Source organism: Neovison vison, chromosome 11, assembly GCF_020171115.1.
Source record: "Neovison vison isolate M4711 chromosome 11, ASM_NN_V1, whole genome shotgun sequence".
Taxonomy (NCBI): Eukaryota; Metazoa; Chordata; class Mammalia; order Carnivora; family Mustelidae; genus Neogale; species Neogale vison.
This window is the reverse complement of record NC_058101.1, coordinates 206147000-206161994: the sequence shown is the minus strand read 5'-3', so window position 1 is coordinate 206161994 and position 14995 is coordinate 206147000. Positions and strand designations below refer to the sequence as shown.

The 14995-nt window shown below is 45.2% G+C and overlaps 2 protein-coding genes across 5 annotated transcripts in view; one reads left to right on the top strand and one right to left on the bottom strand.

Moving 5' to 3' along the window:
* The window catches only part of ANGPT2 (angiopoietin 2), a 53507-nt gene extending 52135 nt beyond the window's left edge, over positions 1-1372 (bottom strand). For both annotated transcript variants that reach the window (XM_044225721.1, XM_044225722.1), the window contains exon 1: positions 502-1372. In XM_044225721.1, coding sequence (XP_044081656.1) covers positions 502-786 — 285 coding nt within the window. In that variant the 5' untranslated portion in view covers positions 787-1372. The remainder of the gene's footprint in view (positions 1-501) is intronic.
* The window catches only part of MCPH1 (microcephalin 1), a 246924-nt gene that overhangs the window by 167638 nt on the left and 64291 nt on the right, over positions 1-14995 (top strand). The gene's annotated exons all lie outside the window — the stretch shown is intronic.

Sequence of the window (14995 nt, the reverse complement as noted above, 5' to 3'; positions counted from 1 at the left end):
ATAAATTCAGGAAATTGGTAAAGCACTTTACTCCATCCGTCATGTCAGTAATTAGCATGATTGTCACGTTTTTCCTGGCTCCTGGCTCCTGGCTCTGGCACCGCCGTCGCTTACAGCTTCCCTCCCCCGCACCCCCGCGCCTGAAACCAGTTTATAACATCCCTGGCAATGGGTGTTGCTGAGTTTAAACCACTTACACAAACAACACAGCCTACACGTTTTGCAGAGAAGTGTACTTTCTCTACTTTATTAAATAAAGATTCTGAACTTGGAGATCTCTTTATGGATTCTGGCATTTTTCTGAAATAATCCTTTTCACTTCCCACGCAGGACTACTTTACACCCTGGGATAGAGTCAAAGGCAGGATAATTCATTCGAAGGTGTTAGCCAACATCTCTCTCTCTCTCCTGTGCTCTTGGCCTCCCCCTCCTTTTTTTCAAAGTGAGCTGATCTTACTAGCTTCATGAAGTTCACCAAGTAAAAAGGATTTTTTTTCCTACCTTCATCAGCCACTGAGTATTGTTTTCCATGATGTTCTCCAGCACTTGCAGCCTCTGTACCGAGTCATCGTAGTCTAGCGGTGCGTCCCTCTGCACAGCGTTGGGCACGTAGGAGCTGGAAGGGCGACAGTTGTCTGTCTCTGGCAGGAGGAAGGTGTAGCTGCAGGCTCCGTGCTGAACCTGATACTGCCTCCTCCCGATGCTGTCCATGCTTCTCCGAAAGTTGTTATAGGCTGCGGCTAGGACAAGATCACAGCCCAAAGTAAAGAAAACAATCTGCCACATTCTTCCTTTCTTTTGGTAATAAACCAGCAGCTTAGTAAACTCGAAGGCACATGGGAATCCCGGTCCTAAGCTGCCCTCTCAGATGCGGGGCTCTGCGGCCACGGTTTCAGGACCATCGGTGGGAGTCTCTTCCCTCCTTTTCCAGCAGGAACTTGATCGGGAGTGCTGTCTTCCCTCTGGTGGGTCCGTGCTGCAGGGAACTGTCAGATGGCAGCCAAACGAATAACCCTGCTCACTCCTGAGGGCTGTAGTCACTCTACAGATCAGCCTTCATGCTGCTTTGTTTCTCTTCCCCCTGATTCTGCGGTGTCAGGATCCGAATCAATCACTTTCCTTTCCTTATATGATAAGTTGATAAGAGCAGCCAGACCTGTGTAGCAAGCTGCTCCGCCCTCCCGGCGTGTCTGTTATCTTCCTGTAGGGGGTCACTAGCCAGGCAACAGGAAAAATCCGAGCATGATGTGTGCTGTTCAGCCCGGGCTATATGCTGCCGAAACCCTCTGGGAAAAACCGCTCAGTGACAGGACCCCCGAGTGTTTGAGAGGCACCACCCTAATGGGTCATTTCCTAGAGAGAGCAGCGGGTCTCTCTGAGGCTGCCTCACAGTGCTTAGCTGGTAACATATCGGGGGTAATAACTTTAAAGTACAATGAAGGTTCCTGTTTTTTCCTTTAGGAATAAAAATACTACAAATATGTCAGGACTTTGGTTTATTTTTGTTATTACAAACAAAGAGGAAGAAGTCTTGCTCTTGTAAAGCCTCTGCCTTTTCACAGGGAAAAATAGTTTTTGTTGGTATTTCTTGATTTTGGAACTATTAGCTACATACACAAAATTTCCCTTTAAAAGTGTCAGATAGGAAGATTGCAGTTTATTAAATCATGCTGGGAAAACCAGTTTCTGAGCCCTGACACTTCATCTTTTAAACAAAATATCCACTTCAGTATTCGAAGTAAAATACAGTGGACAGATTAATGGTCCATCAAATTACAATACGCAGAGAAATCAGAATTTAAATAAGAGGATGGTGACAGAGGAACACAGACTTTTTCTGTTTTAGATCAGGATTTGCTCAGATCTCATCATTCTGTAATGCTGTAATTTTTTTTTTTCCCAGGATCAGTTAAATCAGCCCCACTCTGTGTTGGACTCGGGCACATCACCTCTCTTTTTTCATTGAACGCTACCGTTCTTATCTGTAAAATTCCAGTGTTGCATTAACTCCCAAGATTTTTCTGTTTCAATTCTGTGATTCTGTCAGTCTCCTGGGTGACTTCCTTTAATAACTAAAACTTAATACTTTGGGGATTAACAGTATGCTAACCAGCCAGAGTGTGCTTGGGGACAGGCTCAGAGTCTTCGCCGCAGTCTGTTTGTATCTCCGTGCACGGGCTCTGTCCTTCCCCGTCTGTGGAAGCGTACCTTGCCCTGACCGGACGGACAGGACTGCCCATGGAAGTCCGAGTCCGTCGAAATCATGCACCAGCAGCTTGCAGAGCATTCCAGACCTACGATTTTAACTCTTGGGTGCTCCTGGAATTTGTGTCGTGAATTCTGTTTTCCTGGAACATGTGTTTTGCAGAGACCTCATTAGACCAGAGCATCCCTCCTGTGCATGGGCCGGCTCCCAGGTTACTTCTACAGCCAAGGTTCTTAACCTGAGCTCCACAGAATTCAAGGGCTTCATGAACCTTGATGGCAGAAATACATGTCTTCATTTTTTACCAAACTGTAACTGAGATATAGCCTCTCCTTTAACGATGGAGTCTCCTTGTCATCAGACTCACCCCCAGATCTTGTTCCTTAATGTCCGAATAAAGTAGCATGTGTCATTTTCTGAGAAGGGGTTCAGAGACTTGGCCAGACTTCCAGAGGGTTCTGTTACTTGGGAAAGCTAGAACTTGTGCTCGGGGAGGGTCCTAGAGCAGAAGAGGTTGGTAATAATTCCAGTGTGATGCTGGTACATGGTTTCCACGGAAGGAGGAAATTAAAGAAAATGCACCCATTCCCACTGCTAACTGTAGGGGGAGGCATGTAGGCTCCGAAGACAAGCCCGGAGACCTGAGGCAAATGCTAACTTCTCTAAGCCTCAGCTCACTTGAAAAACTCAATGATTCTTCCTCTGTAATGCCTTCCAGGGTTGAGATGATACAGACTGGGATCATTTTGTCAGTCCTCTCTGTTCAGTGGGAAGCTCTTCTTCCACCACCCGGTACTGGAGCTGTGTTATGCTCTGAACGTGAAGCAGAAACATCGGGCTCACATGGTTTGTTCTACGGGTATACAGATGGCTCGTCTGCCTTCCAGGCTAGTGAGGTGGTTTTAGAAAGTAGCTGCAGGAGGAGGTTGTATGGCAAGAACTTCAGTCCAGTGGTTTGTATCAGACCCTCTGCTGGGTGCTGGGGATGGGTAAGAACGCGCTGGTGCTTCAGACGAGAATGAGGGAGAGACCCATCAGCTAAGGGGGTGTGGGGAGAGGAGGGCTTGGGGGAGCATCCAGAACGGAGACGCCGCGGCTGGGGCACCGACCACACAGGCGGGGGTGTGGATGCTTCCTTATCTGCCCCTTCCAGGTCTTTGTAGGTTCCAAAATGGGAATTATTAATTATAAGAGAGCTGTGGGGAGGTTCTGCTTAGACCAGGGGATGGCGAACTGTTTCTGTAAAGGGTCAGATGGATGGATGGCCTGATATGGTGGGCTCTGCGGGTCACCCCATCTCTCGTAGCTGCTCAGCTCTGCCGTCGTAGCATAACCGTGGCCATGGACGGTCCGTGGATGGGGGAGGGTGACTGTGTTCCAGCCAAGCTTTATTGGTGGACCCCAGAGATGGACCCCAGTAGAAATGTGAATTTCAACCATTTAAAGACATTGAACTCTGTCTTAGCTCCCTGGCCATTTCAGCCAGACCACGGGCTGCTGTTTGCTGGCCCCTGAGTTAGAACCTAGCGGAGTCTGCTGGGGTGGGGATGTGGCATGGGGAGTGAGGCCATTCTAAATGCACAGCAACTGTCCCATGCCTCGGATCACGGCGAGGCTTCTGGAAGAACTGAGAACCACAGGACCAGCTGGGAGAAGGGACTTGCGAAAGGGGCAGGAAACTTTGACCGAAAAGAAAGCTGCGCTTTGAAGCTGGATCTAAATGCAAGGCCAGGAAGGTGTGCTTGGAAACGGGGCTCTGGTACAGATGTCACGCTTGTGCCCGGCCCGCCGTGGGCAACATACCAGAACCGGGGGGATGTTCTTGGCGTCAGCACTGCCCACAGAACTGTAAGAGTCCGTCGTGGAGCAGGGGAGAGGATCTGCCAGGCCCCGGCCGGCAGTAACTTAGGGGAGCCAGTAGGAGGCCCTAGAAGGAAGTGGCAGATCTGGGTGGGGAGCCTCACGGAGGAGCCGGAGCAACAGCCAAGCCTCCAGCTCTGGGCCACAGACAGGCCCACCGTGGTGGTTCTCTGGTAGCCCGGTGACCGCTCCTGCCCCAGCCCGGAGCCGGGGCGGAGGTGGGGGGCAGTGTAACAGGCTGAGCCCAGCCCAGATCCCCCTCCACACTGAAGAGAGACTTGACTGCGCTGCTCAGAACTGTTGTTAACTGTTCATTTTCAAAGAGAATCCTGAGTTTTCCTCAGTACCCTGCCAGTGGGCTAGCAAAGGCAGATGGAGCTATGAAATGAGAAATATTATTCCAGCCTTCCCGAAAGTTGCCGTCTGCCCAACCGCTTTGTTCCCAAACAGTTCTGCCAGACAGCTGTGCGTGGTGTTATTTATTTTCTTAATAATGTTTGTTTTCTCCCCCATACTAAATGTCATCAGCTGAAATTTGGGAGGATCCCCTTTATTTTCTATAGGACAATCTGAAGTTCTCCTTGCATTTTGCTAAAACAAGGTAAATCATGTTTGATGTACCAAAAAGATCATGTTTATTGCTGAAAAAAAAAAGTCATCATGACAAAGAACTCTGAGCACACTTCAGTACGGCCTGTGGAACAAAAGCTCTAATGTGTGGGAAGTGCCAGAGGTTCTCCCATTGTTCGTGACCTCCCTGCCCCCTCCTGATGGAGGTCCATGTAGATGGAGATCCACTTCTGTCTGGATCATGGAGTCTGACCTACCACAACCTTCCAGAGGGCCCAGGTCACCCAGAGCCATGTCAGAAGCTCCCAGACACTGGGCTGTGTTGGAATGGTGTCTCAGGGACCCCAAAACCAAAAAAGGATCCCAGCTTTGGAACGGTGCAAAGTAAGGCAGTCCCCAAGCCATGGACTGCCCAACGGCGTTTTGAGTTGGCCCATGTGCTCTTTGCTGTTGTAAAGTGAGCCGGTTATCATTCAGGATTCAACTGGGGATTATATTGTTAAATCAAGGGATGGAAGGGGGACTGACTAGTCCAGGGAGAGGGGGAGTAGAGCTTTCTGAACTGTTAAAAGTCCCAGTAGGTGTAGCTGGCAGATGTCTGCTCTGAGAAGCCCCTCCCTGATCGGAAAACACATGGAGAGTACTCAGGCGCTAAGGGGCACATGCATCTCCCACATCTACGGAACCTTTCAGCCCAAGGCTGCTGCCGTCCTGTCTGCCAGACCCTCCAGAGCCCTCTCTTGCCTGCTCTGCTCACCGCCACCCAGAGCAGAACACTTCCATCCCAGCACTGCCTCCATGCCTTGGCACGGAGAGTGGGGCAGGCTCACTTGGCCCGCGTGGGCTTAATTTTTGGAAAGTGCTATGTTGCTATAGGAGGGACTTGCAGAACTGAAATACCCTAATAAATGAAGCTGGGGACGCTCTGTTTCGATTTTTGGCCATTTGTGGGGAGACAGGCACACTCAAGACACTCAGGCGCCTGCCTGGCATGCTGGAGCCAGAAGGGGCTTCGGGGACATTGGCCCGTCTCCTTCCCTCTCCCAGGCTTTTTAGAAACCGGCTAAATGAAATCAGTCAACATGTTTATGTACAATTTAATGTTCAGTGCACAGGGAAAACCGTTAGAAAGTTCAGTGGACATAAAATTGTTGTCAGGGAAAGTTATTTTTACTACTTTTATTTCCAAATTGTATATAGTAATGAATGACAGCTTAAAAAAGAAGCTGTGACTGGAAGGGAGGGAAGGAAGAAAGGAAGGAAGGAAGGAAGGACGGACGGACGGACGTCCGTATTTCAGTATTTCAGCTTTCGAAAAGCAGGCTTCCTCTATAATGATTTCTTTATCGCAGAAAATGTTTATTTCTACTTGATTTCAATATATGTTGAATTGAACCTTATCTACAAATGGAATCTAGAGCCATTTGCAAAAACTTTGGTTATGCCTCTCTATTGAGTTGTTAATCATGTTGATCTACCATTAAATCTTGAACCTGACAGTTGAAAGATAATTCCCTGCCGCGAGATTGGGGTGGGGGGAGAAAATGCCAAAGAAAAGGCCCTTCAAGTTACCATAAAGACAGAAAGAAAAGAAAAACAAGTGTAACTATGAACACACACACACACACACACACACACACACACACACACACACTCACTCCCTGGGAAGGGAAGTCTTGCCGCCATGATAGATATGGAAATCAAGGCTCAGTGAAGGGAGGTGATAAGCATCCCACAGCCCAGTGTGTCTCCGTTAATGGTGATAAATTTAAGAATTTAAAGCAATAATTTTTTACCCTGATTTTAGCATGACAAAGCTGTTGTGTCCTCAGAGGAGCATTTCATCCTGGCGGTTACCCCTGTGCGGCAGATGCTCGTCCCCAGTGACAACTCCCTTTCACCGCTAGACAGTTCTTGTCGCCTTTGGTCGTCTTGAGCTAGAACTCTGGGTCATGTGTGGAGCTCACAAAGTGCCCACTTCAGTCTCCTGAACTTCTGGTGTCTGTGAGCAGAAGTCCTCTCAGAAGTGCACACATCAGTGCAGACTTAAAATCGAATTGTGTGAACTAGCTTAGGACGGAATCTCTGGAAATCCCACCAATTCTCTGTGTGAGTTAAGCTTTCCTGTACATTCTAGCTACATTCTCAATTTTTTTGGCTTTACCGGCTGGTTTTCTTCTTTCTTTGCCTCTTCAGTTTCATCGGATGTAGATAGCTAGCAGAGGATGAGTTACCTTGTAGAATCCACACGGTTCTGAAATGAGGTATGATGCTTAGTTTAGCACAATTTCCTGTCCAATTAAATGTAGGTAGCACGGGACATAAAATAACTGGCCCATTTATTTAGAGAACGAATTAAATGTCTCCCGCTTAGAATGGGGGCACTGGCTGCGTAGAATTCCCCTTTGTAGAAGGTGAGCAAATGTATATTTTGTTAAAATAAGGATCTGCCTGCAGGAGGAGGAGAAAAAGCCCTTTGCCAGATGTGTTTTCAGGCAATTTCCTTTCCTGGGAAACAGCCACTTCCCCTGTATTACCAGACCTGTTTTCATTTGCAGAGCAGACAAAGTAAGTTCTGGGACCAAAGGGCAGAGGCCCAGATAGCATCAGCCTTATCTGTGACAATTATCTGTCTTCTTGCAGCTGCCTCGCTTCTGTTTGAGGGCCACAGAGGTTCTTGGGGAGAGGGTTATACCAATGGAAAAATCAGATTTAATCATAGCAGAAAAATCCCTTGCACGTGACTTCTTGGGTGGCTGTCATTCTTACTCAGCTTAGTCAATTAAAAAGGTACCAAATACTCATTCCTTCTAGCTTATCAGAGTATTTGCTATGAAGTGCCATCTGAAAGACATTGAGAGAGGACAGATCGTTTTTTAAGGAAACTTCAGGATTCTGAATCTTTTATAGTCTGCATGGTCGTGAACCAGCATAGCCTCTGCTAACGAATGCTTCATTTTTTAAAGGCCACGTTGTCCATTATAGGTAGCTTTAAAGATTGAAGAGAAAAAGTTTTTTGTTTGTTAGAAGCCTGGGAGATATCCAAGTAACTATTTTTTTAAAGATTTCATCATAAATTCCCTAAATTTTTAGGAATATTTTAGTTTATGTAATTCTCCTGTTACATAAACTTATCTCAAATGCTGTTTGATTTTAAAATATTTTCATTCTCTAATATTTTTATGGAGTATTTTATCTTCTCATCAAAAAAAAAAAAAATGCCCAAAAGGTCAAGATACAAGTCAAAACTTTAAAAAGTCAGTGGATGAAATTCTAAAACAGTAGATGAGTGCATTAGCTTGATATATTTTTGCCAGTAATTCTGAGTTCTGTTTTCTCCCCATAGGAAAAAAAAATGCTGAACATTTTCTTTCAGTTGATTGGTATCAGTGATTACTGTTATACCCATGACCAATATAAAGTCAATAGGTTCTTTCCTTTGACTAACACAATGTTTCATGAGAGATTTTGAGGTAGGCTTATAATTTTTATATTAAATGCTCCTAAACTCATTTAAATGAGGTTTTAGAGAATTCAAATTCTTTGCTCGTGGGAAATGTGCACAGTCTCTTTGTCATAACCATTCTACTAAAGGACTATATGAATTTCTCTCAGAATGAATTTTCCTTTGAAAGTGGCTTACTGCCATCTTGATTAATCTTTGTTTAATCTAAATTTATAAAATTTTTATCTTAATTATGAGAAACCTTTTAAAATAAGAGATAAAAATGTCATATGTGCTATTTACATGAAGATATATTATCTCTCTTGGTTATAGGTTAACATAAATAAATTTGCTTATGTCAAAGGAATAAAAAAATAAAAGCACATGACTTGCTTTTGGTATTCCTGCCTGCCTGACTGACTTGATATAAAAAAAATCTTCCTGTGGGAAATTAGGCTTGATTATGGAGTTATAAGTATAAAAACTCATTTTTGAAGAATTATATATAGTTTCTGAAGAATTACATTAGAAATACAACAAATAGTTATGCATAAAAGGAAGTGATGTTTGCATTCAAATGTATAAAAATAACTCCATGCCATTCTTGTTCCTTGGTCAACTTAAGTATGGCTGTCAACTGATGATTTAAGTCTCTCCTAATAATATATGTATGTGCTCCACTTTATGTCTTAAACACTACCTCAATTTTTTTGGTGCTCTGTTAGTATTAAACTTTACTTCCCAGAATGTTTTATTTCAAAGAAAGAGTCTAACTTCAAAGAAAGACTGATACAAAAGAAAAAAAAATGAAAGGAAGCAAATAATACAAAGCCTATAAAGAGACGTTTATAGTAGCATTAAGATACCTAGTTCCTGGCATCTGTTTCCCTCAAGGAAAAAAAAAATATATATATATATATATATATATATATATAATATCTATCTATCATCTATCTCTCTATTTACAGATAGATAATAGATATCTTTCTTCCTCTTTCTGTCTCTCAACAGTGGTTTGTGAAAGTCCTAACACACTTCTAGTAGAATATTTGCAGAAGAAGAAATACTGCTCACTTTCCCCCAGAATCTGGATGCATATTTCAGTGATCTTTTTTAATTTATAGGTCAAAAAGTCTTGCTTGACTACAATAAAAATTTAAATGGAAACCTGCTAGAAAGGGTACCTACATGGGGATACAAAGATCACATCCACGGGTAGTACTCACCTGCTCCCTCTGCTGGCCTCATAGCAGATAACAGGCAAGACCATCCACGTTTTCTTGCAGTCCCTAATAGAAATGACATGCATTTTAGGGCATAAATCAATAGCAGTTAATGTGCAGCCTGGAATGCCTTCATTATAGCTTGAATGCAAGAGAACACCACACCAGACGCAGAAGTTAAACACCTACTTACACGTGTATGTGTGCACACAGACGGTGAAAAATATTTTTTAGCCTTTGTTTCTCACACAGAGTCAGAAGCTGTTTTAGTATTCTCTGGTGATCAGGTTACTGCCCAAGTGAGTCAGCTTGTGCAGTAGCAACAGTCAAAAAACTAGAGATTCATGCTGTTCCTTGTCTCTGTCAGGGCTGAGTGCAGAGACCTGATCCCGCAGCAGTTTTTCTAAAGTCTGCTGAGGCAGGTCCCCATTCGGACACGCGGGGACAGTGCAGTGACACCCGCCGTGGTGGCTCTGGGTGGTTTCAAGCAGGAGCACCCCATGGGAAGCTTCCTGAATGGAGATGTGGTCCGAGTCAACAGCCAAGAACACTTTCAATGATTGTCTGCATCCAAATGTTTCATTTAGTTAAAAAAGAATCTCGTGGGGCGTGTGCGTGGCTCAGTCAGTTAAGCGTCTGCCTTTAGCTCGGGTCATGATCTTGGGGCCCTGGGATCGAGTTCTGGTCAGGCTCCTGGCTCAGTAGGGAGCCTGTTTCTTCCTCTGCCTCTCTTGCCACTCCCCCGACTTGTGCTCTCACTCTGTGTCACATAAATAAGTAAAATCTTGGGGAAGGGGGATGGAATCTCATCCCTCTTCCAAAACAGAGACCCAAAGTGCAGGGAATGGCACTACAAGCCGAGAACGTGTAGTAAGTACAAGACCACGAACTGAGGAGGGGTTATGTGGCTCAGCAGAGGGCAGGGAGGCTGTGAACTTGAAGGTCCCACCCAAACCAGCTCCTGAGGAGTGAGGCTCAGGCGTTCAGACTTTGGTGGAACCTGGAGCCAAGGGCATGTTTTGCAGAGGGCGTAGACTGTCCTGATTTTGAAAGGGCCCTGCAGTGCCGTGTGGAGGAGAGGCTGGAAGAGAGGGAGATGAGAAGCGCCAAGCAGCTTAGATGTTGCAGAGTCTCATCCCCACGGAGCTCGAGAAGTCTTGAGAGGGACAGTCAGCAGGACCTGTAGACTGATGGGCCGTGGGGATTCCGGCCTTGGCACTGGTCTGCTATTGGTGTTGACCCTTCCACTTAAAACAACTGAAGATGCTGGGTACGATCATCTAAAGACCATTTAAAAGGCATCGGTGAAATGACAAGATAAAAAACATCAGGCCCAAATTTAAGTGGAGCCACAGATGAAGGGAATCAAGGGGAATATTCAGCAGATTTCCCCTCAGAGCGCTTGGCAAATGGCAAACCTGAGCCTCCCTTTTCAGGGCCCAGGAGGGTGGGACGAGGAGACCAAGGCCCCACCAGTGGAGAGTTTGAGAGGGACCCCGCCATGAGGGTGGGGCTCAGAGGACTTTGCTGGCAGTGCCTGGAGCAGAAGGAAACCTGTCCGTGCTGCCTGACATTAAACAGGAAGGGGGAGCCCATTCCTGAGGATCATAACCGCAGGAGCTCGCTTTTTAGTTTTACAGAGAAAAATAGGTGGTTGGAAAAAAACTTAAGCCCTGCTGAATTTTTCTAAAGCGGCCCCAGGCTAGTGCTCCAACCCCTCCCTGCCACCACCCCACGCCTCCAGCTTTGCAGCAGAAGTGAATCCTTCAGTTGGTTAAGTGTCTGTCTTTCGCTCAGGTCATGATCCCAGGGTCCTGGAATCGAGGCCTGCATCAGGCTCCCTGCTCAGCGGGATATCTGTTTCTCCCTCCACTTGTGCTCTCTGTCTCTGTCTCAGTCTCTGTCTCTCTCTCTCTCTGTCTCAAATAAATTAAAAAAAAAAATACACCTTCATCAAGTCCCAAAGAATTCTTACAGATAATTTCCCAAAGAAAATGTGTAACTCATGAGAATAAATGAACATGTAAGCAAAACATAATCTCATTAGCAGAAGCTGCAGAAAGAAGGAATGGCCAAAGCCGACTGGCAAAGAACTTTACCAGTGGAACCTGTCAGCCACACTTTATGAAATAACCATCTGTACTGGATTAGTTTCTTCAGGCTGCCGTACGTAACAACATGCCTCAAACAGGGGAGCCCCAAACAGCAGAAAGGCATTGTCTCACAGTCCTGGAAGCTAGAAGTGTGGAAAGCAGGTGTTGGCACACTCCCTCTGAAGCCTGTGTGGGAACCTTCCTTGCCTCTGCGTACTCCTGGTGATTTGCTGATGACCCCTGGCATTCCTTAGGTTACAACCTTATAGCCCCATTGTCAGCCTTGGTCATCACATGTCACTCTCCTGTGTGTGTCCCTGTATCTCTACGTGCCTCTGTTCCTGTGATGCTGCCAGTCCTACTGGATTAGGGACCCACCCTACTCCATCATGACCTCAGCTTAACTAGTTCCATCTGCCACAATCCTGTTTCCAAAGAAGGCCACATCTGGAAATTAAGATTTACATCTTGAGGGAGGGGGGGCACCGTTCAACGCATAACACTTACTGTGCTTAAAGGTATAAAATTTTGAAAATGCCTTAAAGGGTCATAACATTAAAGAAGAAAAAATCTGGTAGACCTAAAAAGAGAACCTAGTGAAATAAGAAAAACAATACAGTAGCTGAACTTCATAGTGAAAGATCAAAAAGATTAGATGCATCTGATGATCTGAAGAGAGACTCACTGAGTTGACAGATAAGTCAGGGGAATTCGTGTGAGAGTACAGCACAGACAGACAGGCGGCAGCACTCGGAACGAAGGTGAGGGGCCTGAAAGTGGAATTTCAGGAGTGGAGAATAGAGAGAGAACAGGGCAGATGGTTTTGCAGATTTTCCCCAATAATGAAGGACATTGAGCTACAGATTCAAAAGCGGTGAATGACCAACATGATAATAACAAGACCCTATAAAGGAATGGGGGGGAAGAGTCAGGAATAATGGCAGCTGGCGGGTTGGTGACACACCGGAGCCCAGGAGAGAGGAAGGCAGGGGAGGAGATGGATGCACCTGTGTGCACGTTCAGTTGTAATTTTCGTGATCAATATCAGGGCCAGTTTTCTTAAATAACTGAGTATTAAATAGCACAGAAAAATAATGAAAAACAACAGCTACATAAATTGCATAAATCTTAACGATCTAGATTTTTGCAGATAAAGTGAAATAGCGGGATGTTGTCATCAGCCTTGACCCCTGACCACAGTTCACTGATGCAAGTTCTCTGGATTCCGGCCTAGTGTCCTGTTCTCTAGATTTCTGCTCTAGAGCACAGAGAGAGGAAATAAAGAAGACCCAGCCTGTTCTGTAAAAAGTTACTTCGTAGTGTCTTGAGATGCTGCAAGTGATTGAAAAGAAAATCTTCAAGATATAATTAGGAGCAAGGTAATTTTCTTTTTCTTTTATTTTCTTTTCTTTTTTTTTTTTTGTATAAATTTCATTTCTCTGAGGGCCATTGCTATAGTTGAATTAGGTCCCCTAAAAATTCGTATACCAAAGTCCTAACCCCAGTTCCTCAGAATTAAGCCTTCCTTGGAAATAGGATCTATGGTTGGAAATAGAATTAGTTACACTTCACATTAGTTAAATTACGTTGGTGACTCCACACTGTAGAAGGATGGGACCTAATCTAACATGACCAGTGTCCTTACAAAAAGGGGAGATTTGGACACAGACACACGCAGGGAGGACACCATGTGACAGTGAAGGCTGAGGGCGAGCGAGCTGATGCTTCTGCAAGCCAGCAACCACCAAAGATCACCAGAAACTGCCAGAAGCCGGGAGAAACCTGGAACACATTCTCCCTCACGCCCTCAGAAGGAACCAGCCTGGGGACACTCTCATCTTAGACCTCCAGCCTCCCAAGCTGTGACAGAAGACGTTTTGGCTGTGGTACTTGGGTAGGGCTGTGCCAGCAAACAATACAGCTTCCCCCAAAACTAGCATTAGCAAGGGTGTTAAAATGCAGGGCTGCCTTGCGGCCTTCCCCAAACACTGGGGCTGTTTAGTTGTGCACTAGCTGGCAACACTTCTCTGTCCTTCCTGCTCAAAACATGTTTAGGCCTTCTTTTGGATCAGTGTTCTAAGCCAAAGGGCTTGCATTTGGTTATCTCCCATAATATGTTTCCCTTCTTTAAGGGCAGAGTGATGTTCCGTACGCCCCGAGCTGCAATGCTGGGTTAGGGTTAGTGAGTGACGGAACACAGTACTCCAATATTATAACCCTTTCGGTTTTCAGTCGTTTCCTCTTACTCAGTTCAACAAATGAAAGACATTGTACTAGACGTAGAAGAAACTCAAATTAAGGAATTGTCCATTATCCTACAGTCTGGAAGGAGCCCGTGAGAATTCTCATTAATCTCCTGCATGGAACCTAAGTGATCCAGAGCCTAATTAATCTGGTGTCTTCCCCCCTCTCCAAAAGTTCCAAGAAAAGTCAGACCAGTCCGCGATTGGTGTCACAGAGAACAAATTCTCCTTTGCTTCCATGTCTTCCCATGAGACGGCAGAATAGCTCCTCTATTTCTGAATTGGAAATGGGGGCTTTTCCTGCCTCACTCACCCACTGGGTAGATCAGAAGTGGTCTCTCCTTTGACCAGCAGCTAAAAATACCACCCTGGCATTGTTTCCCAGACGCTCGACTGCCCTGGTAAACATTTGGACCGTGATCTCTGAGAAGAATAAGTTTGATCCTCTGCGAAGGCTCATGGGAGAGGGAAACGGGTGGAAATTCTTTCTGGAACTGGTATTTCTAGGAAAACACTCAGCCAGAACTTGCAGCTGTTCGCTATCCAATATCAATTCTAAACAACATTTTCGTTGGCAAAAGAAAAGTGAGAAAACAATAAGGCTTGAAGCCTAAAACTTTGGGAAACCCCTTTCCATAATGTGCTTATTTAGGGCTCAAAAATATGCCTGTTTTCTGAACACAAGAGCTAATATCCAACTTCTCTAAGCCTTGCCTTCCTCTCTTTCTTTCTTTCTTAGGAGTGTATTTAGAATGTTTTAATAATTAAAAGAGAAAAATACTTGACCATTTTTTCCAAACATAATCTAAACCTCACTATGCAATTGGCTTTTTTCTCCTTTTCCAGAATAGACTATTCCATTACTAACAAAATGCCAGTAGATTAGAGAATCGCATAGAATCAAATGTAAGTTGGTCAGCAATCAAAATTCAGAATAGAATCAAATGTAAGTTGGTCAGCAATCAAAATTCTGTAGCAAGATGTGTATTTGGACAGATGTAACCCAGGGGCAGTGTCTGATTATTTCAGAAATGCTGTCATCCACACGGGAGAGTTTCGGGTAGGCGGACACATCAGAAAGCTGCTCGGAGAGAAAGGCTCATTCAAGCCCAAGCAGATGCTTTGCTTCTCAAAAGAAGCCAGGCAGAACAATGCAAAAGATGAGTGATGCCTTGTATGATTCAGACTTGGATGCTGGTCCCTGCACTGCTCGCTTTAGCTCCTAACCATTGGGAATACAGTTTGACTTCTCAGCCCGTAGACTTGATTATTCCTGGAGCTACTTCACAGGCCAGAGTGCCTGGGTTTTATGCAGAGATGGTGCAAAGACCCTAGCAGTGGGCCAGCTCTCCAAA